Here is a 27,780-nt window from a genome sequence, read left to right as displayed (position 1 = left end):
TGACTGATGAAATTGTGTATTGAGTTGTGATTGTAGGATATCATGTGTTGAGATACCATGGGTCTAATATGACCGTCTTAAGTGAGATTTAAGATATGGTAGCTTGTGTAGAAATATCTGTGTAGCTTGTGTAGGAATATCTGTGTGATGAATTGATGACATCAGTATGATGAATCTTTGTGATGATTGTCATGTAAAGCTTGTGTAGAAATATCTGTGTAGCTTGTGTAGGAATATTTGTGAGGATTGTTATCTGTGTGATAACTAGCAATGAATATATGTGATGATCGCTACCTATGTGATGACCAGCTATATCTGTGTGATGATTAGTTGGATGATCACTATCTATGTGATGACCAGCAATATCTGTGTGATGATTAGTTGGATGATCGCTATCTATGCGATGACCGGCGATATCTGTGTGATGATTATGCGTGATGATTGCTATCAGTGTGATGATCAGTAGGATGATGAATATCTGCGTGATGACCGGTAGAATCTGGCGATGTTCAGTGTGATGAATGCTCGGTAACGGAGCTGAATTGTTATTAAGTTAACAATAATTGAGAAGACTATTGTGATGGTTGGGGCTACCTACAGACGTCAGAGTGTGGGATTACGATGATTACTATGATTTGAATTGCTTGACTTAGTGTGACCTCCTGAACTAAATTATATGCAGGGGTTACCCTGAATTGTTTTGCTTGTTTTGAAATGTGATTGCTTTGTTTCTTCTTGATTGTATTAATTGATGGTTTGATTTATCTTGAAGACCATAGTGGTGACGATTGTGCTCTGTGTGAGGATAGGAAGGTGATTTATTGTTTTCACCTTGATGTCATGTTGATGACAAAAGCTCCTGGAGGGAGGGAATGAATGTGATTTGGAATTCGCCGTAGTGCGTTAGAATGGCGTCAAACATTGCTTGAGGAAGTCTTGTTTGATTGAATTTGTGTAATGAGATGCTAGGTTGAGAATCTGAGCATGTAGTTTAGTCACCAGTTGACTTATGTAGGCACGATATGGAAGGTTATGTAATTGAAGGCTGTAGGTGTAAGATATGTGCATATCGTGTTTAGATTGAGGAGACTTAGGAAATGTGTTTTGCTTTGAAGTTTTGAGTTTACTCATACGGGCTTGCAAAAGCTTACCAGGATTGTTGTGTGGCAATCCGGTACACCATTCCAACGGTGTAGGGGTTATTTATGCAGGTTAGGATAATCGTGGTTGAAGCTGAGGTAGCGCCTTTGCAGCTTTATGGTAGGAAGCTATTTCTGTGACCTTACTTTTGATAAGGACTTCCGTTGTAGTAAAATCTGAGGAGCATTTACGTTTTATCTTGTTGTTGACAATTTAATTCGTAAGCTTATGTAATATATGACTCTGTAGAACGGGTCAATATTGACATAGTGAGTTCAGGGCATCAATATGAACTTGGGTTAAAAAGGAAAAAAGTTTATAGGTATTTTGTATTGATGGTTGAACGTTCACGCATATATAATTATGAGATTATATATCGATTTTTATTTGTGTTAAAAATCAGGGGCGTGACACAGCAGCACCACATGCTGTTCCTGTACCACCCCAGACTGCTTCAGCATCGCCTCAGACCGCTCCATCACCGCGCCACCCTCTGACGCCGATTCTACGAAGTCCGGTTCCAAACTTCAGGACTCTAGTAATGGCAGAACCTCCGCCACCAGGCTTTTGTCGCACACGCTGCCTCCATGACCAAAGTAGCCACACCCAGGACAAATTCCATGGCACTTTTCGCGGCGAAGCTCCAAAAGCACCGAAACCTTCGATGAGAACTCAAAGGTACGTTGAGCCCAAATCCTCCGATGTACATCATGAACCAAGCGGATCCTTTGAATGGGATCCTTCCGTCACAGCGCCGTATGGTCAGCTTGAACAAAAATTCCCAGAGCATTGCCGATCTGGGTTAAGGCTCGTTCGTTACGCATGGCAACACGTAGCCCTTTCATCGCCACCCAAAGCTCCAAAGAATGGAAAGAGACCTCATCCAGTGATCCGACCCCATCGTAGTCCGCCAACACCAAAATAGAGCTGCTGTAAAACCAAGGACCGCAGTGAAGGACGTGGTTCTTCTCCTCCTGTTCGTTTAACTGGAAAACAAAAATGCTGCCTTCCTCCTCACGGATCAGAACCTGCTTCTTCAGCCTCCACACCCTTGAGATCACCGCCGAGAATAACAAAATCACCACAAGGCTCCTCGGGGTCAGAAGCCGGCCACACAGATAAAGGAAAGGGTCATGAATGGCATCCCCTCCCCCGGTTAGGCTCACCACGGCCTCCTCTGACAGTGCAAGTGTAGAAGTAGCCCCACCCGCCTCCATTGCTAAAAGAGCTCGATCAATTTCGCAAGCTAGAGAAAACCCTAAGAGAGAGAAAAGCCGACAAAAAAAATCCTATTTGAAATGTTTTTTTTTTTTTTTGCATGCTTTGGTTATCTTCTATATGTCTTATTTGAATCTGGCGAATGTAAGAAAAAGATTTTTTTTCTCGCTTGATATTTCCCCCAATTTGTATCAAAATCTTTCACTAGAGCACACTTGCTCTAAACCGGAATCTCATTGATGCAAAGATGTTCCCTGCACTGCACCGCTATTTCTCTATGGTATCTGTAATATAATCCATTAATTCTGGTGTCACTGTCCACTCACCTACGATCGCCACATGTATCATATCGGGGCACAGTACAGCGCAATGCCCCAGAAAACTGGTTGCTCAACACCAGAACAAACTTACATCATCCATCATTTACGTGTAATTTCACCATGCATCGCATGCAAGTTTGGTACCGCAACCCTAATCCACGTGTTCACAAGTGACAAAAGCACGCGCCTAATTCGGCCTCATGCCTGATCGACGAGCTCTGATTATAAAGGCCAATCTTATATTTTTATTAGGTCAAACTGTATCTGGGCAAATGCAGATCTTCAAACTAGAACAAACAGCAGATCTCACTGATAACAGATTAACAACTACGTAGAATAAACAATATGCATGGACGAGGGTGTGTATAATGTACCAAATACATAAGTTAACTAAGGGCTCGATGTATTCCATCCACAAAACTTTGATCAAATCTGATCTTCAAGCTAGCCCTCATTCGACTGCATCCATATGTATAACTTGTATTATTTATATTAGTACGTACACCATGACATAGACGCAATAATGTATACTATTCTATTGATATCATATTCAAAGTTTGTTGGGAATTTTTCGGAAGCATAGCTCACTTCCACAAGTAATTAGGAACGCTATTTAACTATTAACTAACCCGTTTAATATAATATCCTCTAACAACCCTAGATTTGTGCATGACAAGTTATTACCTGAACTGGTACGTAGCTAGGCTAGGAACAAAGCATGCTTAAAATTCGTCAATAAACAAAAAGAACCCTAAGTAACAAGGTGTTTTACTATACATGACCACAGAAACGCAGATCTGCATGACCTAGCCAAATTAAGAAAGAAAATCAGATTGGGCATCTGTCACTGCCTGTAAAAAATTTTAAAATCATTCTATTTATCCTTGGAAATTTTTTATACATATGCATGTCTTATGAACACCAACAGGGAGACAGAGATAAAAATATTACGATTTGCTGGCGCTCAAATAAAATTGGTTAATTTATATTCCAGACTTGGATGTACTGGATCGTAGTATTTCCATCTTGTTCTGCGATTTCAACAGCTGATATCATCCATGCAAATTGAAAATAAAATCAGATGAATATTATAAGTGGTACGCAGAAAAGCAGCCAGCATTTGTTGAGGGATCGACGTTCTTCTAGATTTGGTCTCAGTTGGGAACGCAGAGAAGAAGAAAGCAAGCTAGTTTACGCTAAGAATTAATATTAATACCATTTGACTAGTTTCGGTATATGTTAGATAAAAGTGGATGGACTGCAGTATCTGATTTTCAATGACTTCAAGAAATGTTTGATCTTGTAGTTGCAGATTGAGTGCTGGGCTTGCTTGCAGTTGCTCCTGGATGCAGATAAAAGCAACAGATCAAGGACAAGTGTCGATTCAAGGAGACGGTTGACTTTGTTGTTGGAGAGTAGGAAGTACACCTGTCGCTGATCAGTACGTGGCTGGATTGTAGTGGCTTGATTTGAATATAAATTCCAGCTTGGAAAGTGAGCTTCGATCACCTAGGTTAAATTGTGTTAACAAGATGACACACCATCATGAACTTCATTCTTTGTTCATGACGAAGGTTGGTCAAAAGTAAACAATTTTTTTCCTTTTTGGTCTGGGGCTAAAAGTAAACTAGATCGATCATTTTGACATGATTTCCTTTTGTTTTTCTTACGAGACACACAAAAGGATTAGGATCCTGTCAGTTTTTTGAAAGGACAACATTTCTGCGATGCTAAATTTGTCAACATAATACCCTAGCCTTTTCAATTAGAGTAGGACCAAGCATGGAACTGTTTTTCAAAGCCTTCCATTTAGATTCTAACCAATCAAGAAATTAAAGTTGAGGTTAAGGTTCAGAGGAGATGAATAACAAGAATGCCTTCTAGACCATATAACAGAAGTATTTTAATTAGACTTTAATCAGCTAGCTTCCAGGTTCTGATTCTGCCTAAAATTTTGAGAAACTAAACTCGAACTCTAGCATGTTTATTTTCCAATAATATTTTATGGAAATAGTGCCATTTGTCAAAAAAAAATAAAATAAAATAAAAATAAAAACGAAATTTATAACTCAGCCTAATTAGGAGACTCAGTCCCACACTCGATTGGAATTTTATTAATATTTTTCAGGAACAATGTTTTTTCTTACATATATGAATCAAATTAGCTCATGTAATACTGTTCACTCATTGTTGTTTATAGCTTGTCTTGTCTAATTAATAACATCATTGTTTATAGTTTCTCTCTAATTGATAGCATTAGTGTTTATACCTTTACAGTTATTATGTTTTATAGTTAATTTCCATCTGATTGAACAATAACTAAAAAGCTATGGCTATGGGGAAATTGACCTTGCTGATGAAAGCCGACGTAAATGAATTAATAATCTCTTAGTGTACAAGTAATCTCAGAAGGACGAGGTTGATGTAGAGATTAAGATGTGGAACCAACAGTAAATGAGCGAAAGAAGCTAGCTAGCTAGAAGGAGAACAATTTCTTGTTGTTGTTGATAGGAGATGTAACAACCTTACCGTCCAATAACTTTCACTACGTATACGCAGAGAAATATTAAGGTCAAACCTTTACATACTTGAACCCTAGTTTCATAGCTAGTTTTAGTAATGCCATATGTTCCTGGTGGCACATGCGTATCCAAGTATCTTTGAAGAGCTTTATTAATTGTATAAACATATACATATTATTTATATCTAAAGAAACAAAGAAAATACACATGCATGAATTATTGTACCTTTTCAGTGTAAAATAGAATTTACTAGATTGCATCTTTATTTTAAGTGTGCAATTCATACGGTACCCAAAGAAAAAAACAGGAGAAGAAGGTACTGTTAACATATTCTTAAGCAAAACAGCGGAACATGGCATTCATATTTTATACAGTATTTGGAGTACATAAATAGGCCAGGTGGCATGGGGACGGCGCCAAATCCCTTTGACTTAAAAATGTTTCTGAAGCTTCATCCCTGACCCAGTATATATATATATATACACAAATGGGACGTCTTTCCCATTAGACCATCAAACTTCAACTTGAACTCTGATTAGTCATAAAGCACTTTTACTTAGAAAGCTCCTACATCCTCCTCATCAACCAAGTTTCAGGTTTCGACAACATTTCATCAATATGGGAAGAGCTCCTTGCTGTGACAAGAATGGACTCAAGAAAGGTCCATGGACTTCTGAAGAAGATGTTGTTCTCGTCAACTATATTCAGGAACATGGTCCAGGCAATTGGCGTAACCTCCCAAAGAACGCAGGTATATACATACTTGATTTTCGATTTTCAATTAGTCTTCCTCTTCTTCATCTGACTAATAGTTTAATTGTTGATGCATACGTATAGGACTCCAAAGATGTGGCAAGAGTTGCCGGCTTAGATGGACTAACTACCTGAGGCCTGATATAAAGAGAGGAAGATTTTCCTTCGAAGAAGAAGAGACTATAATCCAACTTCATAGCATCCTCGGCAACAAGTATGTAAATAACTTGTATAATATGCTTGATTACAAGTGATTATATTAACTTTTTTTTTCCTTTATAGGGTTGTTAATCAATCTGATTACAGCAACTTACATTTGTTTTTCAAAAACTTGTTAGGTGGTCAGCTATTGCAGCTCGCCTGCCAGGAAGAACTGACAACGAAATCAAGAACTACTGGAACACACACATCCGAAAAAGGCTTCTCCGAATGGGAATCGATCCAGTCACTCACGCTCCACGCCTCGATCTTCTTGACCTATCTTCCATCCTCGGTTCCTATGTCTCCAATATCAACCCAGCTGCAGCACTTCTCAACCTGTCAAACTTGTTAGGCACACAACAAGCCCTTAATGTCAATCCAGAACTGTTGCGGTTGGTAACCACTCTCTCGTCACTGAAACAAGGAAACCAGCAAATGTTTTCACAAAACCAAAACCAGGTTTGCAATATTTCCCAGGATTTACAAAACCAGTTGGTCCCATCGTTACAGTCCAATCCTCAGTTCCAAAATCTCTTCCAAGATGACTTTTCTCCAGACATGGCAAATCTAAAACAGCTCATGCAAATGATCAATACTGAAGGCAACTTACCCAACATGTCCAACTTCAGCAGCCCAGCTTCTTATTCCCAGGAAAATATAGTCCCTAATTCCAATTTCGGTCCCGAAACAGCTGTTTCCAATTTGCCAAGCTATGTACCTAGCAGTACTTCTAATTCTACTGTTCCTGAGTTGGCAGGAAATTCATTTTTCCAATTGCCTTTAAACAACAGCAATGTTAATCATGATTTCGGGTTTGATTCTGTTCTGTCGACGCCTCATTCGAGCCCGACTACCTTGAATTCTTCGGGCACATACAACAACATAAACAGCAGCAGCACAGAGGATGAGAGAGATCTGGAAAGCTATTGCAGCAACCTGTTGAAGTTTGAGATCCCGGACAGTACCTTGGATATCAATGATTACATGTAATTAATGTTATACTTAATTATTTGTTTTTTTCAATTATTGTAGATCATAGTCAACTCAATGTAGCTACTACGTACATTATGTTTCTAGTTTTGATCATGTACTAGTTCGTAGTTGATGTTGATAAATATGAGATTCTTTGTCATCGATTGTTTTTCTAATTACAGTACTTTGAGTTTTGCCACTCATAGATGAATAGCGCATTCCTGTATATATTGAGTTGCGATCAGAAGTAAATGGCAGGCTTGCAAATTTCAAATGAAATGCAATGTCGTCCAAAAATCTAAATCTGCAGAGTCCGCAAAGTACGCTCTAAAACTGATTTGTTGTCTTAAAAAGAATTAAGTTTCAATTTTATTTCTTCCTTTTAAACTTTTTGTTCATAAATGATCGATTAGGATTTAACCATGAGACTTATAACTCATTTCACTCGTTTTGCATGCTTTGTTTAATTTAAAGAAGACTTGCGTTAATAGGACTCTGATCGAAGTGATTGATGTTCTGGCAATAATGGGCTAGCAGGTGGATGGATTTTGTTGTTTTCATTGTGGTCAAGCAACTAACCATCTTCGTCTTCACCCTATAGCTATAACTCTTTCAGTCTTTCTTTGTCTTTGCCGCCCAGTATCCAAAAGGCACTTGTTCAATTCAAAATAAAATCCAGTTTGATCATTCTAAAGCTCAAAAGCGTGCTATTGTCTTCACATGCCTCTTTTTATCTCTTCGTGATCATCATTCTCAAAACAGAACCATATATTTGTATAAATCCCTGTTCTAGTGTTGAATTGTTGTATGGAAGCTAGTGCATGCTAGCAAATTAATCAAAACACTAACTCTAGCTATTAGAATCTAATGATTACTTTTTTGTCTCGATATCTAATGATTACTTTCCACTTATTTTCTTACTAATTATTCAGAGAGACGAATTAATTAAGGCGAGTCTTTTGACTTCCATTAATTACTTCTCATATTCCATAATGCAACCTTAGTTTCAAAAGACAAGACATTTGAAAAGTTGCATTTTAATCTGTTCCAATCAAATCCATTTCAATGTAGTTGTTGTGGTGATTTCACACATGAAGCTACACGAACTATTTGTATTGATCCCCGAGGAATGCTAGCAACCTTCCCTTCTAACTTTCCCCTTTCAACCTTTTCCATTCATTGCTCGCCACGTGTATTTCACTATCTCTAAAAAACAGATAATTAATAGGCAAAAAAGATACATTTTCAATTTCCCTCTCTACCCCTATTTACTTACTTTCAACAGTATTAAAACTCATCAGTCTTCTCACGTTTATCAACTTCTCTCTCTCTCTCTTTTTTTTTCTCTGAATCATTGTGGAATAGAAGCTCTTAAACTTCCATTGACGCCATCCTCCAGTCTCCATCTTTTCTCTTCACTGGGTTCGAAAGCAGCGGTGGTTTTCAAAGGCAACTGATCTAAATATTCAGGTTTCCTTCTTCTTCTTTTTTTTTTTCTTTTGTCTAATAAAACCTATGATTACATTAGATTATGAACAATAGTTCATCGTTGAGGAGTAGGCTAGAAAATCCAATATGAAATTATGCTTTTGATTTGTTCAATTGTAAAAGTCTACCATTCGTATTAGGATTAGAGAATTATGCTTTTGAAATTATGTAATCAATCATTTGTGCAATTGTACAACATTACGTCTCTACAATTGTGGCTTTGTGCAATCAATTCAAATTATGCTTATGATTATTGATAGGATTAGAGAATTACGGATTCTGAACCTAAGGTGGTTGACCCTAAAATTCAGCGTTTCAATGACTTGTTTCATAAATACAGAAAAGTATGTGAAGAAGGGTCTCTTTCTGATCAAAAGTATGATATTGCAAAACGTTTACTAGAGGAGGCCTTTAGACAATGTGGAAGCATCAATCCTTCTATTAATGTCAATAAAGAAATGGTGAAGAACATTGACAAAGAGAATGTCAATAATAAAGTGAGCTGTGACATTCATATTCTTGATCCAAAAGTTTCAAGCACAAAAGGAGCACCTAAAAGAATACGATCTGGAGTTGAAATCAGTTCAAGAAACGGTAACAAAAGATCAAGAAAGGTATGATCTGGTTCATATATTTTCTTTTGTATATATCAGTATTCAGTGGCACTATAATTTATGGGAAATTTATATGTCCTCTTGCCAATTTTGTAGGCACAAGAAAATCTGGAAGTACCTAAATATAAGACAAAAAATACCTTACAGAAGGTGGTTGTCATGTTATAAATTTTTATATGCATACTCCTCTTAAATTTGTCTCTGTGTGATGATAACCATATGCTATTGTTTTATTTTTCTTTATGCTGCAGGTACATGAAAAAGTAGGGGATACAAATTTTGATAATAATGAATGTACACAAGACTGCTTGCAGGATATTGGTAAGTTTACAACAATGCAATTTTTTTTTTAGTATATGCTTTTGAATACGAATCAGGAGACATTAATTATAGTACTGATGCGTGTTCATTTTTTTTTTAGGGAATACGCTGGACTAAATGCTCAATTTGCACCACAAAAGAAGAAAGTTGGATTTGCAGCATAAGGAGCAAAATTGACTAGTTTTTGTTTGGGAAAGCTACCTATATCGATCAAATAGTGTTGAACAAGTTTTGATCATGTGTTAATTAATAGTACTATGGTTCATGGTTATTAACCAGTTGTTATAGCCATGACATAAATTATACTTTGTCCTTGATTCCTCTGTCATTGATTAGTATTTGCACCATTTTTCATTTCAAAGCCTTTTGTTAGAGGATGTTGCAGGTTGCTCTTTTAGTATTTTTACGTTCTCTGTACTAGTATATATCCTAAGTATGCTATGCTATTACTGCTTTATTATCAAGCTTATCAGGCCCTGCTCTATTTCAATTGTTTATTTTGGATGAAAACGCTTAAAAGCTTGCATATCCTACCAAACAAAAATAGAAAAAAAAATTATGGAAAAAAAAGAAGAAGAAGAAGAAGAAATTGATAAATGCGAAAATTAATGCAAATGAAGATAAGAAAAAGAAGAAGTTGATAAATGTGAAAATTAATGCAGGTGAAGATAAATAGGGGTAGAGAGGGAAATTGAAAATGTGTCTTTTTTTTCTATTAATTATCTAATTTTTAGGGATAGTGGAATACACGTGACAAGCAATGAATGTAAAAGGTTAGAAGGGAAAGGTTGGAGACTTGGAGGGGAAGGTTGGAGGGGAAGGTTACTAGCATTCCTCTTGATCCCCTTCAAAGAGAGAGAAAGGAATTAAAACTCGTTTTCCAATTTTATTTGTTTTCACATTGTAAATGATTCATTCAAGGATGAAGCAAAGCATGACATAATTATTGTCCTATAAAGTGTAAAATCAAAGAAAATAGGATGCCCGAGTCAGACTCCTAGTGGAAAGACCAGTCACGGCTTTGATCGATCGATTCTTACACATGTTTTCATTCTTTTCCTCAGATACAAATGCACATTTTAGGTCAAAATCACTTTTTTAGTTTTGGTGGCACTCCAGATCCAAAAAAATAAAGTTTTGGTGGCATTGAAAAGAGAAAAGATTAATGCATGTTTTTCACAGCATTGACTCTAGGTAAGACATGTCAACTTTTCGGATATGGTGAGAGATGGAGAGATGTGACTGTGAAAGGCCTTGTGCCTAACATTGGGTTGAGATGCTTGGAGACGATCTATAGATCAAACATGGCTTGAAGCCCGTTTCTATACCCAAATGTATCTTGAAACTCATTATTATAAGCCTAAATATGAACTTTCAGAAACATCATCCGAAAGCTACTAGTAAAAAGAAGCGTCCGTCGACTAAATGGAAATGCCCTCCGTGTGGTAGACTGAAAATCAACATCGATGGTGCTTATAGAGCTGATAGTGATGTTGGGGGTATTGGGGTGGTAGTTAGAGATGATTTGGGCAAGTTGTATTGTAGCTATTGCTAGACTTTTTCTGCATGCACACTTAGTTATTAATATGGAAGTTGAGGTGTGCAGAGCTGATCTTCTTCATAGTATACACCAAGGTTGGACGAAAATAGAAATTGAGAGCGACTCTACCTTTCTGATTGCTGCACTCAAGAGTGAGGAGAAAAATTTCTCGAAGGCAAGTTGGGTTTCTGATGATTGTGAGGAGTATCTAACTACTTTTTCAATTAGCGAAAATATGACATATTTACCGTGAAGCAAATGGTGTTGCACATAGGCTTGCACACCTTGCTAATTTACTTCATATCGATGATGTTTAGTTAGATGAGACTTCTACTATTATTCAGGATGTTCTTTAAGTCTCTAAAAGGATTATTGTAATTGTTCTTCTGTTGCACGTGTTTAGGTTTTATGTCCTCCCGTTGCATAATTTTAATTCAATAAATGGAATCGGGCGTGAGACTGAGCTTCCCAGTTAAGCTGGGTTCCAAACCCCTTCAAAAAAAAAAAACTTTTATAATTTAATTTTTCATTTATTAATGAAACATTTACTTATTTAAAATGTACAAAAACAAAAAGAGTTATATTTATGTTTAAGCATTCTCTTGCATTTAGAAACATGAATTCTCTTACAATAAATTCTTAATTATGAGATTAGTGCACAATAAATGAGATCGTCAATAATATCTTAGTAGAATAAAGAGCTAGAAAAAAGAATAGTCAATCCTAGGTCTACTAAAGTTACCTAAATAAGTCGGTGAACTGTGGCTTGCTGATTAGCTAGTCTAACTAACACCGTGGAGGTCATGAGTTCAAATCTCACTGACATCAGGAGTGAGGTTGGGTGGGGTAGTTACACTATTGTCCATAATCAAAAAAAAAAAAAAAACAAGAAGAAGAAGAAGCTACCTAAGTAAAAGTTTTAAAAGAATCCCACTTCCTGAAATAAGAATCCAGTTCCTGCTAATGACCACCAGCAAAGAACACCGCAATAGCGGTAGAGATAACACACAAGGGAGGAGTCTTTGGAGGCTTTAAGCCATTGCTATATCGTGCCTTCAAGAACAAATTAAGAATCTTAAAGCCATATGTGACCGCGTAGACATGCTAACAACTACTTTAGAGTCGCCCAAAAGTCCTATTTTGATTGTCAATTGATGTCTTATTATGTTGTGCTAATATTTGGATTTATGTACTACATCATTGTTCTCCTACATTTGATATAAATGTAAAGATAGTTAAACACAATTGATCAATGTGTGCATTGGAGTGTTTCTCATATCGAATTATTTCCGTGTGAATATCTATGTGAATTTCATCTATGTGGAATGACTAGTTTTTCTAGTAGTGTGAGTAAGTAATTAATTGACTAAATAAAGAAATCTAAATTTAAATACTCATCATCTTTTAATTATTAAGGTGTTGACCGATGGCCTTAAGCACCCTTCGGCCTTTGAACTCGAGGTCCAATCCTTATTTGGCCCGATTGACACCTTTGCTATATTAGTAATGTACCTCTGTTACACAGATTCATCGCAGATATAAGAAGGCAAGAGGCCAAAATCCGAAAGGATCAAGAAATTGTTATAACGTGTATGTGCAACTCAATCGTTCCAACATTTTTTGGCACTCATAAGATGCACGTTGAATCCATCTGATGAGATGGGGCACTCATATGCTTGTTATATGCATGCAACATTCACAATCCAATAGTCCCCTTTACCCCTGCAATCAACCATGTACAGGTAATACCATTACCCCGACAGCCGTACAAGCAGTATACAAAAATTTTGTCCAATAATTTGGATTTTGCAACTCCATGATTACACTTTTTAGGCTTTTCCTTTCCTACTTTTCCAAGCTCGATGATCAATTAGCCTAAGCACTTTTGCAACAGTCATCTTCTTCCTTCCAACCCAATCTTTTCTATATAATAACATCTCTGGTTGAAAATCATACATAGTAGCATGATACACAAAAGTCCATCCCATTACAATGGGGTCATACTGCCCTTTCTTAGGGTCCTCCATGGCGTTTCTCAAGGACCAAATTGGGTTGTTGTTGCTTACAGCTTATGTAGTCGTAGGAGCAGTTGTTGTGATCCTTCTTTTTCCTCTACATTTTTCAAATGGGGGGGACCCCTGAGCCATCGCAATACCAGAAACCAAACAAAGAGTGTTTAAAAATGAAGATAAAGAAAGGAGTGTGGAGCTTTTCCTAAAGGAACTTTTGGTTGGAATAATTTGTTCTTGATTGACGCTTTTTGTTTGTCTCGTCTCTATAATCCAACTCCAAACGTATATAACTCCTATAATTTGACAACTCCCACACTGTTTTTTCTGTGATGCATATGGAACCTAGCTATTTGGGCAGTTTCTGCTAATTTGTCCTCAGTAACCAAGGGAATATATAGATGCAAAAACAGCCCGGTGTTCTAATGTTTCGAAATATTAAAATTATAGATTCGAGAGACATTTGACTCATTGTATGAGGTAAATTTCAAATAGTAACTAAACTAACGGTTGTGGATTCTAAAATTTACCTAGTCCGGAATACTAGGGTTGGGATTTTTAAATCTAAAAACAAGAAAACTGAACCGAACCGATCGGTTCGGTGCGATGCGGTTCTTAGACTGAAGTATTCGGTTTCTGTTCTGAACCGAACCAAATGAAGAGAACTCCGTTTGGTTTCTGTTCTTAGTTATGGAAAAGCAAAAAGACCTGAGGAACCGATTCTCTTATGTAATATACACATGCTGCTCTCAATTATACCTAAACCTAAACAATTTCCGCCCCCAAATTAGATCAGTCTTCGATCAAAAACCTCAGAACCTCGACCAAAACCTCCCCAAACCTCGACCAAAACTTCTCAAGCTTGACCAAATCCAAAACCTTCTGTTCGATTGATTCAGTTGAGCATGGAAATCAATTTGACAATTTCTATTCTTCTCTTCTGTTCCAAACACCGAAACACAGAATCAATCAATTTCTATTCCAAATTCTTCAAATCTATTCTGGTCTTCAATTTCATCATTTCAATTCTCAAATCATGGCCGAAGGTGAAGCTAGCTCTTTTGAAAAATCTGCAACCTGTGCTGGGAAACTGAAGGCTGGTACTGTGCTGATTTTTGCATATTGCACCAGAAATAGAAAGCAGGTCAGAAACTCAGAAACAAGCTCAATTCTGGTATTTTGTGTTAAACAGCGAAAAGCGTGCCTTGTGGCCCACCATTGTACCGATATTGTCCCAACTTAACCACCCGATAGGTGTTGGGTTTTAATCACAAAAGGCCTCGGTACAATTGGGTGAGATCCACCCACTTATAAGTTATATTTTATTTGTCACTTTTCCAATGTGGGATCTTTCCTCTCCAACACGCCCCCTCATGTGCAACCTAACTCTATGTCTCCACGTGAAATTAATTAACAATCCAATTCCCACATTGGAAATTGGGACACAAGTCTCATATTAGAGACTTGGCCAATATAACAATCCAAGGCCCACACCGGACACTTGGTAACAATCCAACATTTTGTAAATCAAGAAAATGAACCCGACAAACCGAGGAACCGACCCGAGCATGGTCAGTTTGGTTTCATCTCGGTTCCAAAACTGGAAACTGTCAAACCCGAACCGAGATGCAGTAATCAATTTCGGTTCTTATACCGGAAATGGCAACACTGACCCGAGGCCAGCCCTACGAAACACTACATTTTCAAGAAAAATCACCCTTCTTCAAATCTTGAAGCTCATTGACACCATTTTGGACATTTTCCAGTCTCAATATCTTGAGGGAACCGGTAAAACACTCTTTGATAGTTTGGAGGGATACCATTCCATATGAACCTTGCCCTTACTTCCCCTTCTTTCTCTCAATGAGCCATTATGTGTAATAGTTTATGTTATCTTTTGAAATTGAAAGCCAATTTTGGAAAGCTGGGTGCTATGGCTGTCACGCAGACTAAACTTTTGTCACAGACTGGAGAAAGAAGCTATACCTCTAAATAAAACCAGTAAATGGCCACACGCTCAAGTCACGCATATGGTGCTTGCTTGAATCAGTTCAACACAGAAGATGTCAAATCCCTAGGATGCCCTCGTTTCCCATTCCAAAGCTGCACCCAACGTTACCCTTTTCCATTCACAAGTTTCAATACCGAAAAGTTTAACCCCTTCTCTTTCTTTTTCACTAAAAAAATGAAAGAAAGGAGGCAACTTTCATATCAGAGAAGGGAGAGGGTGCGTTGAGATTGAGGAGGATTAGAGAGAATAAAAAAGAAAAGGACACCATAAGCTGACAAATCTCCACACAGCCGTTTCTCATCATACAAAAGCCAGTTCTACCTTCTACGGTTCTACCAAACCAATATCTTATACATTTCCCATGGACCCCTCCAAAACCCAGTTTACCCTTTTCATTTGAATTATTGAATCCAAAAGTACTAATTTTTTAACGAATAATTTTCAATTACAGTAGTGCTTACTTTGGTTTGTGTTTTAGGCACTAGAGGAGACTGATTAGTGTGCATAAATCCCAGAGAGATCTCTCAGTCAGCACAAGGCAAAGACCTAACCTTTCCTTTTCATCTGGATCGTAAACCCACCCAAAACCAAAACCCATCATTTCATTTACAGTAGGAGACACAAGAGATAAACCCTTCTTCGCTTCTGGCCTGGGCTCTCTCCCATTTTCATCTTCTACCCACAGTTTTCTTCAACCTTTTGGCTCTTGCTTTGTTTTGGGTTTTGAGGAGGAGGAAGAGACATTTCACAGTTGCAGAAGCTTAGCACTCAAACCCAAACAAATTAGCACTATTACCAGCATATCAAATCTCTGCTTTGAATATTTCAGTACCTCTCTTTTCCTGCTTTTCACCTTTTCACCATTCATAATTCCAGAGAAGCTTAAAAGTTGTCTCCTTGAAACACCAAAGCTTCCAAAAAGCAAAAGATTCAAAGCCTTTATCTTCTCTTTTTTTAACCCTAGCTAAAATCATTTCATCTTCCTCGGATAAAGCTACAAACTTTAACCTCGCTGCACGAATCCACTATTGTTTTTCTCGTGAAACCAAGCACTCTCTCCCTCTGTGTAGTCAACAATGCCATCATTTCCGTTCACTTTCACGCTCCTCATTTTGTTGCTTCTGTCAACCCTCCACATCTCCCGAGCCGGTTTACTCGCCGAGCCGGTAACCGGTCACGGCCAGCCTCTCAAGCCAGGCGAGTACTCCAGCCCAAACACGGTCCCGGCCTACCCGGTCCAAACCCAGGCCCAGACCTGCCGCCTTGACCTCTCCGCCGAGCTCTTCGGCGGTGTCAACGAGGCCTGCGGCCGAAACCTCGACCGCAGCCGATGCTGCCCAGTCCTCGCCGCCTGGCTCTTCGCCGCTCACGCCAGGTCAGCTCTGGAAATCTCCTCCGCTCCGGCTCCTTCCGCCGGCGGCGACCTTCCGATGATGCCGGACGACGCGCAGAAGTGCGTGAACTCTCTCCAGACCTCGCTCCTCAGCCGAAACATCCGGATCCCACAGCCGAACGCCACGTGTGACGCCATTCTCTGCTTCTGTGGGATCAGGCTCCACCAGATCAGCTCCCTCAGCTGTCCGGCGGCGTTCAACGTCTCCGGGTTCCGCAACGCCACCCCAACCGCCGCGGTCAAGAATCTCGAAAGGAACTGCCGTAACTCTTCCTACACTGGCTGCACCAAATGCTTCGGCGCCCTCCAGAAGGTCAGTTTCGTCTTTTCATAATTAATATAGTTACATACCTGGTGTACGTTAATTGTCACATAGTCACATAGACAAGGCATAAGAATAGGATTGAAAGCGATTGTGGAGGGGGGGGGGGGGGGAACTGGAAAACGACCCCACACATTTCCTTGTTCTATCTTGTTTCCAAGTCCGGAAAAGAAATATCGTTAGTTTGTTTGACGAGAATGCCCTTTGTTGCGGTTGGTATTTACAGCTGAAGGGCGGGACGAGCAAGAACGGAACAACGAGGGACAAGAGCACGAGCGAGAGGGCGGGCAAGATGTTCGACCGGGACTGCCAGCTCATGGGGCTGACGTGGCTGCTGGCGAAGAACAAGACGGCCCACATTCCGACCGTCTCCGCCGTGTTGCGCGCCATAATGTACAGCGCTCACCCGCCGCACGAGAACACGTGCAGCCCGGACCAGGAGAACATGCCGCTGGCCGTTGATTCCTTGCAGTTTGACAAGTCGTCATCGCCGGCGTCGGTGTCTTTGTTTCCGGTTGTGCCCCTAATCACGGTTTTGGTTTCTCTGTTTGTTTAGGGGAATCAGAGGCAGAGCCTCCTCTGGGTTCTCAACATTTTTTGGGTAGTCCCTGTCGGGTGTTTCACGTGATGCTAGTAGACAAAGCGGGCGATTGGGTTGTTTTTGTCATTTTGCACTGCCCTACTGTAAATTTTCAGCTCGTTCCAGTTTCGGACATTGTTTAGTAATTAGTACTACAACAGGGAAGAGATCTTTTTATTTTTTACTCGTTGCATTTCTTAAACATTGCGTTTTGGCCAAAACCCAGAAGGTTATTTACTCCATTGAGGGTGGTGAAGATTTTGTGGAGGTGCATTTATGATAAATCATTAGGAATTGAGAACCCAATGGCCATTAATAACAAATTCTTGAGGTTGATGGATACCTGATTCCCAGGAGGAAGAAAACTGGGTATGTTGGTCGCGTAGTAAATGCAAACTCTTGGACCAAGAAGATGCTCAAAATTTGGGATTATAATAGCCTGAGAGTGAAAGAGCTTGTTTTTTTTATGAGGTTTAAGAAGAATTAATTAACGTAATTTTTGGTTTGAGTAGTTTCACATGTTTTAGGGAGTAGAGAGTGAATTGCGGATGGATGTTTGTCACAAGTTAAACGCTCTAGGACAAATGGAATATGGGCAATGCGTCCAAGAAGAAGTTCATGAGTTGTTTAATGCAAATGCACTTTAAATTTGGAAGCTCTTTTCAATTTGTACAAGGATAGTGATTCATGAATAGCTTAATCAAATCCAATTAGGCTATTTTAATTGTCAGCTTGCAGGTAATTATTTAAAATGGATCAAGTAAGTCTCATCTCATATATAAGTAGGTTCTCTCGTTCTTGAAATCAAAAATATATGTCGAACATGAGAGAAAATATTCATTGTACTGACATATACTTGCATCAATTGAAAGGGTGATTTAGTTAGACCTCTCAATTTACTATTTAGACCTCCTATAATTTTTCTAAAATTTTAATTCTTATTTTACCCACCCTAAAAATGAGAAGAGAAGAAAGATCTGATTGTTGCAGCACAGTCGTACTCGTGTTCCCATCCCTATAGATGATCTTCCTTTCCAGTTCAATTTACTCGACTATTTGATCTTTCCCAGCGATGAGATCGACTTGAAATAAGATTAGAATCGATATTTGGCATTGTACCCAAGCACCCAATTAAACCTCCCTTCTTAGCAGCAAAACGAGAAAAGAAGTCATCAAAATCAAAATGACTCAAACCCAGAAAACACAAAGCTCAACAAGACCTAATTCATCATGCTTTTCTCCGGGTATGGTTCTTTTCAATCTATATAAATATGGATTTGGATTTGGCAAGCCATCAATTTGAATCTCAACCCAGCTACATACTTGCACTGTTGAGTCCCAATTCAATCTCAGAATCAAGAACTAGCAATCAATGACTATGGCTACTCCGTTTTATCTTTAGACAGTGCTGACTTTCATGGATATTCCCTGCTATTTGTTTTATTGAGTTATCTGGTGGCAAATTAAGTTATTAAGTGTATGGCCCTTCTCCATTAGTGGTATTAATTTAACAGATATGCTTTTGATGTGAAGTTTGAGATAAATGCTGGATTTTCTTGCAGCATAACACTAAAGGACAGCTCAGTGAGGCTTGCTTATGAAGCTCAACCACGCCCTAAAGCAATAGGTTCTCTAGCTGGGGAAACCATTGTAAAGTCGCTTGTGGAACAAACCATACAGGCATCATATATGATGCCTGCCCTATTGCTCTGTTTGCTCCTCTGTGATTGTGTTATTTTGTGTTCCTCGTTTAATTATTTAGTTTCTTTGTTAATACAGTGGCAGTGGATGAACAGGGCTATGTATATACATGAGTGTTTCTATATGGCATGATCTTTTACTCCAAATTTGAAGCATTTCAACACATTAATGTATCCTGCGCTTATACAAAACCTCTATGTTCCAGTTCAATAATGTGGCAAGGGGAAGTACTTTTCGACCATAATATGACAGTTAAACTCTTTCACAGACCAGTATAGGTCTTAGTTGCAGCATTAGTAGTTTCTTCTTCTTTGGCACTGTCAGAGTCTTGGTTGAGGCATTGATTGAAACGTATTGCACTATGGTTGATTGTTCATCCCCAGTTTATATTATTGGCTTGAACACTGATTTATGATTGTAATGCATATTTACTCTATTGAGGAGAACACAAATAAAAGAATCATTTAAAAAAAAAAAATTGTAGAAGGGGTAAAGTAGGAAATAAATTTTTACAAAAATTTGAGGAAGTCTAAATAGCAAATTGGGAGGTCTGAATAGAACCACCCCAATTGAAATAGACGGCTAGATAAAGGGTGATTCTAGTTGAATCTCCAAATTTGCTATTTGGACCTCTCATACTTAATACACCTCTAATTTACCTTTTAGAATACTTGAATAGCTAAGTAGACCTTCTTATTTTTACCAAAATACCGGTGAACATGAGATACAATAATCTGTTACTTTACTTTTATTTATATCTTCAACTATGAGAAGAAGAATGAATCAAAATCACATGATGTTGCTCTCTTATTAGTAGGTCTGTCCGACTCTCCTCCATCAAAATTAATCAGAGGGTTGGTTATTGATCTTAATATGTTGCTGGAATCCCTTTGAATTTGCTAAAAGAATGATTTTAAGGGTTTTAGGTTGGAAGATGGAGTAATAAGTATATCATAGTATTCAATGAATTTAGTTTTAACAACCAAGGTGCAAAAGTTATTGGGTATGTTTGAGGAATGAGGACATACCATGTACCCAAACTGTGAGATCCCGTATCTTCTGATAGGAATCCGGGGAAAATTGACAAGGTCAGCACATAGATTAGAAACATATCAATTGCGTAATCAACGTTTTGAGCTAACAATTGTTTGTTCCCCAGCCGCTGCATCTTAGTCGGATCCTCTGCATCCTGCATAAAATTGTAGTGTTTCACTATCGTGAATACTACTTGGAACATTTGTTTCTAGCATACTAATTAATAAAAAGGACAAAATACTGTTTACTCTCAATATTTATAGGGTCTCGACGTTTCAGTCCCTGACGTTTCAATTTTACCTAAAAATTCCCTGAACTTTCCAATTTCACCAAAAAAGTCTCTGCCGTCAATTTTCAGTTAAAAAGTATGTTATCTTGCTGACGTGACACTATTTTAACAGTAAAATGACTATTTTACCCTTACTGACAAAAAAAAACTCTTTTTTTCCTTTTTAACTCTTTTTTCTCTATTTTTTTAATTTGTTCTTTTTTATTCCTACTTTTTTTTAAAACTCTTTTTTCTATATTTTTTTAATTTGTTCTCTGTTTTTTTTTCCTACTCTTTTTTTTAAACTCTCTTTTCTCTTTTTTTTTTATATATATTTCTTTCTCTTTTCTATTTACCTCTTCCTCCTCTCTGCTCTTCGGCCTTCTTTTCCTCCTACCTGATCGCAGCTCCAGTTTTCGGCCACACCTGGAAACCGGAATGATCGGGTTCTCTTCCCTTCAGATTCCGGCCCCTTCATGGTGTCGGAGCTATATCAGAAGCTTTCTCTCGACGTCAATAACGTTTCTTTAGTGTTGGTTTGCTGAGATGATGAACCTGTTTGGCTCCAGTTTTGTTGCAGCTGGTCAATAGTCTCTTTTCTGCGCGGGCGTGCCAGCACCGTTCGGGTGCGGTCGTCGGGGGTGTCCCTTGACCTGACTTCTTTCAAGAGATTGTGGACGAGGGGAGCACCAACCTCGTCGTAGGATTCTTTGTGCCTCGTGGCGAGGACTTTTGCTGAGCTTCTTGAAAATCACCAAATCAATACTCGATGTTGTAGATCGAGCAGAGCGAGAACCACTGGGAAATGAGGAGAACTTGCTAAAGCGTGACTTTAGCTTGGCTGGGTTGCTAGGGCGTTACCCTTGCTTGGCTGGTTCTGTAACCGTTGTGGTCGCGGTACTACCGTCGGCTCCCGAGGAGACTAGGACCGAAGCACTTTGACAGAGGGTTTGGTGGCACTGAAAGTCGGCTTCTGAGAAGACTAGGACTAGGAGTGTGATCACCGGTAAGAGAAAGAAAAGGAGAGGAGTTGCTCTTAGAGAGGTTGCTCTAGAGAAAACTTAGATCATGTTAGAGATGTTGTTGTTGAATGTGAATGTGTGTGTTAGAATGAGAGGAGAAGGTGTTTATATAGGGAAGAAAAAGAAGAGTGAAATGATGAGTGGAAGAAAAATAATGAAAGTGGAGTATGAAAGTGATTTGTAAAATATGGAAAAGATAGAGAAATGATGAAATGAAAGCAAAGCATGAAGGTGCAGAAACATGGAAGTGATGATGATCGATTAAAGAGATTGTAGAAGAAAAATATATCCAAGGAAAAAGAGAAAAGCATCTAGCTTTCTTCATGTGGGTAGGAAACATGAACAATGTGAATATTGAGCTGGTTTTAGGTCAGTTTCTGCCCCTTTATTCCTTCAATTATTTCTCCAACAAGACTTCAGTATAAGCCTTCGACTTCTTCATATGAAATTATCCACCATGAGTGTAGATTACTGTGGTAAAATTTCAGAATTTATTTCCATGTGGTTGGGCCGGAAATGCTGCTGGACCTCTTACAGGTCCAGTTTTCCAGTTTTGCTTCTATAGAAAATTGGGCTGATTGTTTGAAGGCTTTCCACTTAAAACTAACTCTGGCACTCTTCATAAGAAATGATACTTGGGATGTCTAGTATTAATCTGGAAAGTTTCAGCTCATTTCGATTTCATTTGGTTAGTCTGCCGCCCCTCCTTCCTTGTTTAGCTCGGTTTCTCCTAGCCGAAGTAGGAAAATATGCTAAAGTTGACTTTTCATACTTCCATAGTAGGCTTTATTTAGCCTCTAAATATATATTTCGAGCTTGTCGACAGTATATAGCTTGAGCCACTGATATTGGCTCAATTTCTCCAACACGTGCCTTGTCAGACAAAAATATTCATTTTGGGTCCAAACAGAACCATTAGAGATTCGAAGAGGATAAGATATTTGAGTTTTCCTTTAGAGAGAAATGTTTGAACAGTTTTGGCACCAAAGAAAGGGAGGTGGAAGGTGAATTGATTTGATTTGGGTGTGCTCCGATTTGGTTTGGAACCGCTGTATGGAGAGGGGTGAATAGGAGAGGTGGTGATGCTCGCCGAAAGTTGGAGCTGCGATCAGGGAGGAGGAAAAGAAGGCCGAAGAGCAGAAAGGAGGAAGAGGAAGAAGAGGTAAACAGAAAAGAGAAAGAAATAAATAAATATAAAAAACAAAAGACAGAGAGAGAACAAATAAAAAAAAGAGGAAAAAAGTTTTTTTTTTAAAAGAGAAAAAAAGTAGGAAAAAAAAAAGAACAAATTAAAAAAAACAGAGAAAAGAGGGTTAAAAAAAAAGAGGGAACAAATAAAAAAAAGAGAAAAGAGAGTTAAAAAAAGAGAGAAAAAAGTGTTAAAAAAATAGAGTAGGAAAAAAAAACAGAGAATAAATTAAAAAAAAATAGAGAAAAAAGAGTTAAAAAAAAAGTAGGAATAAAAAAGAACAAATTTAAAAATAGAGAAAAAGAGTTAAAAAAAACAAAAGATAGTAAATTTTTTTTTTGGGGTCAGTAAGGGTAAAATAGTCATTTTATTGTTGAAATAGTGTCACGTCTGCAAGATAACAAACTTTTTAATGGAAAATTGACGGCATGGACTTGTTTTGTGAAATTGGAAAGTTCATGGACTTTTTACGTGAAATTGAAACGTCAGGAACAGAAACATCGAGACCCTATAATTATAGGGAGTAAACAGTATTTTGTCCTAATAAAAACATACTCCTTCCGGTAATGTCTGGATGCCACCAGCAGCAAGGTCAGCCGAAACAGTTTTAGATCCTTCTGATGCTGCCTTGGAGCGGTAGAACTTCACAATTGGTAGCTTCGGAAAGACAACAGCGTACAGAAAAACACATAGCAGCTCAAAGAATGTAGAGATGGAAAAGAACATAACTGCAGGGGAAAGAACATAACCAGTATTTAGTAACCCAGCTGAAAAGAAGTCCATTATGCTTTATGCTATTTAAAAATACAATAATTAATGTTGAATAGAATTGACATCAATCCAATTCAAGCATTAACTTATTCCACATGGAAAGCAAGACCATGTACATATATGAAATCCATTGAAACAAGGGCATGTTTACTTACTTGGAATGGAATGGAATGATTACGGAGTAAAAACACCCCTGTGTTTACTAACACATAAAGTAATCGGAATGATTCCAGGTAAAAGAGTTCCTGTGTTTACTAACACATGAAGGAATCGGAATTGGTGTAGGTCCCACCTATTTATCAGGAATAGATTCCTGAATACTCAGGAATTCGATTACTAAGGGAGGAGATGAGTTTAGGAATCATTCCTCCGGAATCAATACCGATTCCTTTCTTCTCCCATTCCACTTGTCTCCGATTCATAATTATTTTCCATTCCAAGTAAGTAAACGTGCCAAAAAGTATTTAACCTTGCATTAACTGTTCCAATAGAAAACACTATTATGTGCACAACAAATATGAAAGTTAAGGGATTAAGAACCTACTGGCTCCCTTGCGCAGACCATTCTGGGAATTCTAAAATATTGCCTTTGTAAGTAGCCTCAGTCCAGAGGTTAGGGCCCCTGATGCAGCCAAGCCAGCAAGGAAAGACTGAACAGTTCAAAACACGAAAAAACCACACATTTACAACCGGGTACAAAGACTTTTGAAAACGTGAAGCAAAACAGAAACTGAACAGAGAAAAATGCAACTGTGTCACAAACGGTACTGACTTGGATGAATTCTGGTTTCATGAACGAGAGGTCTCCAATCATTCCTCCTCGCACATGAGCATCTGCAACTCCAAAAGCAACACTAATGGCACAGATTCCGATGTAAGTTCCAATACCTCCTTTTCCGGATGGGAGGAGGCTGGAATACGCAGCATGTAACTTACAGCCACTGACAGGAGTTGACGTGGCACGAGGAGAACCACTTGATGGGTCAAAGTAGGGGCTGAAGGTAATTTCACAGTTGACTGTGCCGTTAGAGTAAAACGTGTTTTACAGCCTCTTCGTTGGCGTATCAGCAGCCACAAAGTTAATCCCATCGTTTCCTCCCCAAACCCGTCTCTTCTCAGACCCAAAGTCACTCACTTCTGTTCCTTCTCCTCTCACCGCTCGACTTCATAACCAAACCATTCCTTTTCGCTCTTTAACCAAAATCCAATCTTTGAACACAAACCAAGCCTATTTCGTGGGTTTTCCGGGAAAGCAATTGGATTTTTGTTTGAAAGGAAGTTTAGGGTCGTGTGAGTGCAAAAGAGGATGAAGCTGAGGAGGAAAGTAGAGGGGAGAGTACCATGCCGGAGCGGTTTAGGTACTTGACCGAAGAAGCTCCTGACCCTCCTGTGAAGTTGGCATGGTTTCTGGGTAAAATGCTTCACTATCTGTGTCTATCTTTTTTTGTGTTTTATGAGAAATTGGTGATGATTGGAAAAGTGAGAAAAATGCAAGATTGAGTCTTTGGGCTTGTGTTGAATTGGGGTCTTGGTAGTGTGGAATCATAGTATTGTTAAAACTTGTACTGGGAATTTTCCATTTGGTATAGGCACGGCTTCCTTTGTAGCTCAATTTCAGTTCCATAGATTTGAAAAATAATTAGTAGAGTCTTGTTTAGGATCCTTGTTTGATTTAAACTAGTCCTTTTTTTTTCTATCCTTTTTCTTGTGAGTACAATATTTCGTTTCTGCAGTTTCACAAGGATTCAAGGAGCCCATTTCTACGGTCTGGCTGGAGAGTAGCACATGGCAGTGCTACTATGCTGGTAAAGATTTCAGATTTTTCTTCTGTGTATAGAACACTGTTTTGAAGGATTCATATGATGTGATTTGCTTGTGTAGCCAAATGGACAGTTGTCAGTATTGTTGAAAAAGACCAATTCATAAAGCTCGTTAAAGTTGAAAATGTTATAAAAGTTGTACATGTTGTCCTGAACTTCTGAAGCATAGAAATTTCTGCCATAAAATGTAGCATAAATTTTACACATCTGGGTGGCTTAATTTGTAATTAGTTCCTAGTAAACACAAACAATACCATTAACCCTTGCACACAAGCATCACATACAAATGCTGCCAATAGACAGGAACATGACCCAAACTACAAAGGAAAGATTATACTTTTCTCTTTAAGGATTAGAAACAAGTTTTCCACTTAAGAGTGTAATCTAGTGAGTGTATCTTTGGGTGGAATCAATAATACATAGTGGTTTATATGTGATTGAGCTTCTTAAGAGTCCAAGAGCACTGTTAAAGTTAATTGCACTGACTGAGAGAAATCATTAATGGAAATAGGCAAGTGGCTTTAGTTATGAAGCCGTAATCATTGGAAACTTATACAGAAGTCCTACCTGCTTTTCTATGTAGTGTAGAATATGATGCAGGATATACTTTAATAGAAAAGTGATTAAGTTGGGTCGTTGAAATCATTGATTAAGTACTTAGCTTTTTAGGATTTCCATTTACTTCTCAGGAAAGCGTCTTGTGTTATTGCGAGATGGGCAAAAGATGTCGGGGTTACTACGGTATTTTTAGCAGTTTGTTAGTACTAATTTGTTGGTCTTCTGTATTTAACCTTATGTGTGGTCTGATCCGAACGTAAAACAAGTGAATTGGTGTGGTAAACGGTAGCCACAAGCAAACGGGTGGATGCAAGAGGCATGGAAAAGAGAGAGATGGACAACAGACATGTATAAAAGAGTTCATGAGGCGATCCAAGTAAAAGTGGAAGTTCATGCAGTTCAGACGAGTAAGTAGTTTATGTCATAGCACATTGTTTATATAAAAAAAATATGCAGTCATATGTAATGGTAATTGATGTAATTGATTGTGAATAAAGGTCAAGTCCATCGAAAAATCCCAAAAAACGCATGAAGAAATTAGCATCGGCAGTTAATGAGGTACAGCGTTCAAGTCATTTTTTTAATATCATTAAAAACAGTTCATGGAATGATAATAGAATAAGGCTGACAAAGTGGGAAGTGGACAATGACAATTACAATTATGTTTCAGGAAAAGACCGGTGACACTGAAATTACCATAAGAGGTGATTGCCAAGAAGATGGAAAGAATGGAAGCTTCATAACAGTTCTGGTGAAGTTCCGATTATCATTTCAATGGCCGGCCGGGCAAAAGAGTTCAAACGGACTGTTGGAAAGCTGTCAAATGAAAAGGTTTTAGCAATCAGCGATATGGGATTTGGTAATATTTTCTTGTTCCGGTGCAGCAAATTGAACCTCCACCTTTGCCAAATGTTGGTCGACAATTTTGATGTTGGCATGAAGATTCATGGGAGGCACTTGATGATCAGCATGAAGATTTTAAGCGGGTAATGAATGTAAGGGATGAGACTTGTGAAGTAGAACTAGCTGGTTGCTTGGATGATGCAGATATCGTGCAACTGAAGAGCATGATATGTGGAAGTGATAGTGAAATCAGTATTGACCGCTTGTGGAAGTGATACCACTTTATTAACCTACTATTATTTCTATCAACATCTACACTCCATATATTCAACCAAAGTTGAAAACATTCCAATCCATATATCATGAACAACCAGAATCAAAGTTGTAAAGAAAGATGATAAATCATATTTATTCCAGAATGATTGGCAACATAGGCCATGACTTCAGCTATTGTAATCCTTCATGTTGGGTTACTCAAATAATTTCCTTTTAAGATCCTGATAATTCCCCCTGCATGCAGTGACTCTACAAATTCCAGATACTAATTACTCTAAACCCTAAACGACATCATCTTTACAAACTGCTCACTACTACTACTCTCGAAATCTACCACTTGATTTGTTCTGAAAACATATGCCAACAAATTGCCCCTTAAAATATATAATATAGAGGGAGAAAACAAAACTGCCTTTTAACAAAATACCCGAATAACCATTCACATGTGAAGCAAAATTAAAAGTTCTACCCACTGCAATGTTCTATTTGGTACTCTCCTTGAATCTTTGAAATTATTGAACTTAAATTGTACATATCTTAAACAAAACAATTAAAAACAAATGTGCAGAACTAACAACATCAATACAAAAAGCAAGAAAGCCTTGTGGCACAGATCAAAGTGACTCCTAATCAAACTACCTCTGGTGCAGCCATTGGATATTCTTCAGGCAAAATAGTTCCAACTTGAAAACTCCTCCTGAACAAAATTCTAACATTTTATCAGGATAAAATTGCTGCTTTACAAGGAGATGAGCTCTTTCTTGCCTAGAAACTTGTCAGAGTAGCTGCGTACATTTTGATCAACATTTTGTGCAGCAATACTCTCAGCACGCTACGTTGATGACTAATATGTCATTCACATTCAAACGGGCTCTTATGAGCTTTATGATATT

At 38.3% G+C, this 27,780-nt stretch overlaps 2 protein-coding genes and 2 long non-coding RNA genes across 6 annotated transcripts; 3 read left to right on the top strand and 1 right to left on the bottom strand.

Annotated features, from left to right (window-relative positions):
* Positions 1 to 5,723: 5,723 nt before the first annotated feature.
* On the top strand, positions 5,724 to 7,177 carry LOC112189162 (transcription factor MYB41). Its single transcript, XM_024328430.2, has 3 exons — positions 5,724 to 5,951; positions 6,038 to 6,167; positions 6,292 to 7,177. The coding sequence occupies exons 1-3, from the start codon at positions 5,819 to 5,821 to the stop codon at positions 7,142 to 7,144; spliced, it is 1,116 nt and encodes a 371-aa protein (XP_024184198.1). The 5' UTR covers positions 5,724 to 5,818; the 3' UTR covers positions 7,145 to 7,177.
* An 8,334-nt stretch (positions 7,178 to 15,511) lies between these two features.
* Positions 15,512 to 17,590, top strand: LOC112184861 (uncharacterized GPI-anchored protein At4g28100). The gene is made up of 2 exons (XM_024323090.2): positions 15,512 to 16,815; positions 17,051 to 17,590. Exons 1-2 carry the CDS (start codon positions 16,186 to 16,188, stop codon positions 17,378 to 17,380), a joined length of 960 nt encoding a protein of 319 aa, XP_024178858.1. The 5' UTR covers positions 15,512 to 16,185; the 3' UTR covers positions 17,381 to 17,590.
* Positions 17,591 to 20,114: 2,524 nt separating this feature from the next.
* On the bottom strand, positions 20,115 to 24,311 carry LOC112184862. Its single transcript, XR_005806620.1, has 4 exons — positions 24,163 to 24,311; positions 23,935 to 24,040; positions 23,175 to 23,347; positions 20,115 to 20,294 (listed from the first exon to the last, which is right to left on the bottom strand). It is a non-coding gene; the product is annotated as an uncharacterized LOC112184862 (long non-coding RNA).
* A 136-nt stretch (positions 24,312 to 24,447) lies between these two features.
* Positions 24,448 to 27,107, top strand: LOC112184864. Of its 3 annotated transcripts, none has more exons than XR_005806619.1 (5): positions 24,452 to 24,801; positions 25,124 to 25,195; positions 25,900 to 26,175; positions 26,266 to 26,326; positions 26,439 to 27,107. It is a non-coding gene; the product is annotated as an uncharacterized LOC112184864 (long non-coding RNA). The 3 variants fall into 3 exon arrangements; XR_002930104.2 differs by having other exon boundaries at positions 24,455 to 24,801; positions 26,035 to 26,175; XR_005806618.1 differs by having other exon boundaries at positions 24,448 to 24,801; positions 25,124 to 26,175.
* The last annotated feature ends 673 nt before the right edge of the window (positions 27,108 to 27,780 follow it).

Source organism: Rosa chinensis, chromosome 2 (assembly GCF_002994745.2).
Source record: "Rosa chinensis cultivar Old Blush chromosome 2, RchiOBHm-V2, whole genome shotgun sequence".
NCBI classification, from domain to species: Eukaryota; Viridiplantae; Streptophyta; class Magnoliopsida; order Rosales; family Rosaceae; genus Rosa; species Rosa chinensis.
The sequence above is the reverse complement of the archived record's forward strand: the minus strand, read 5'-3'. Positions and strand labels throughout refer to the sequence as shown.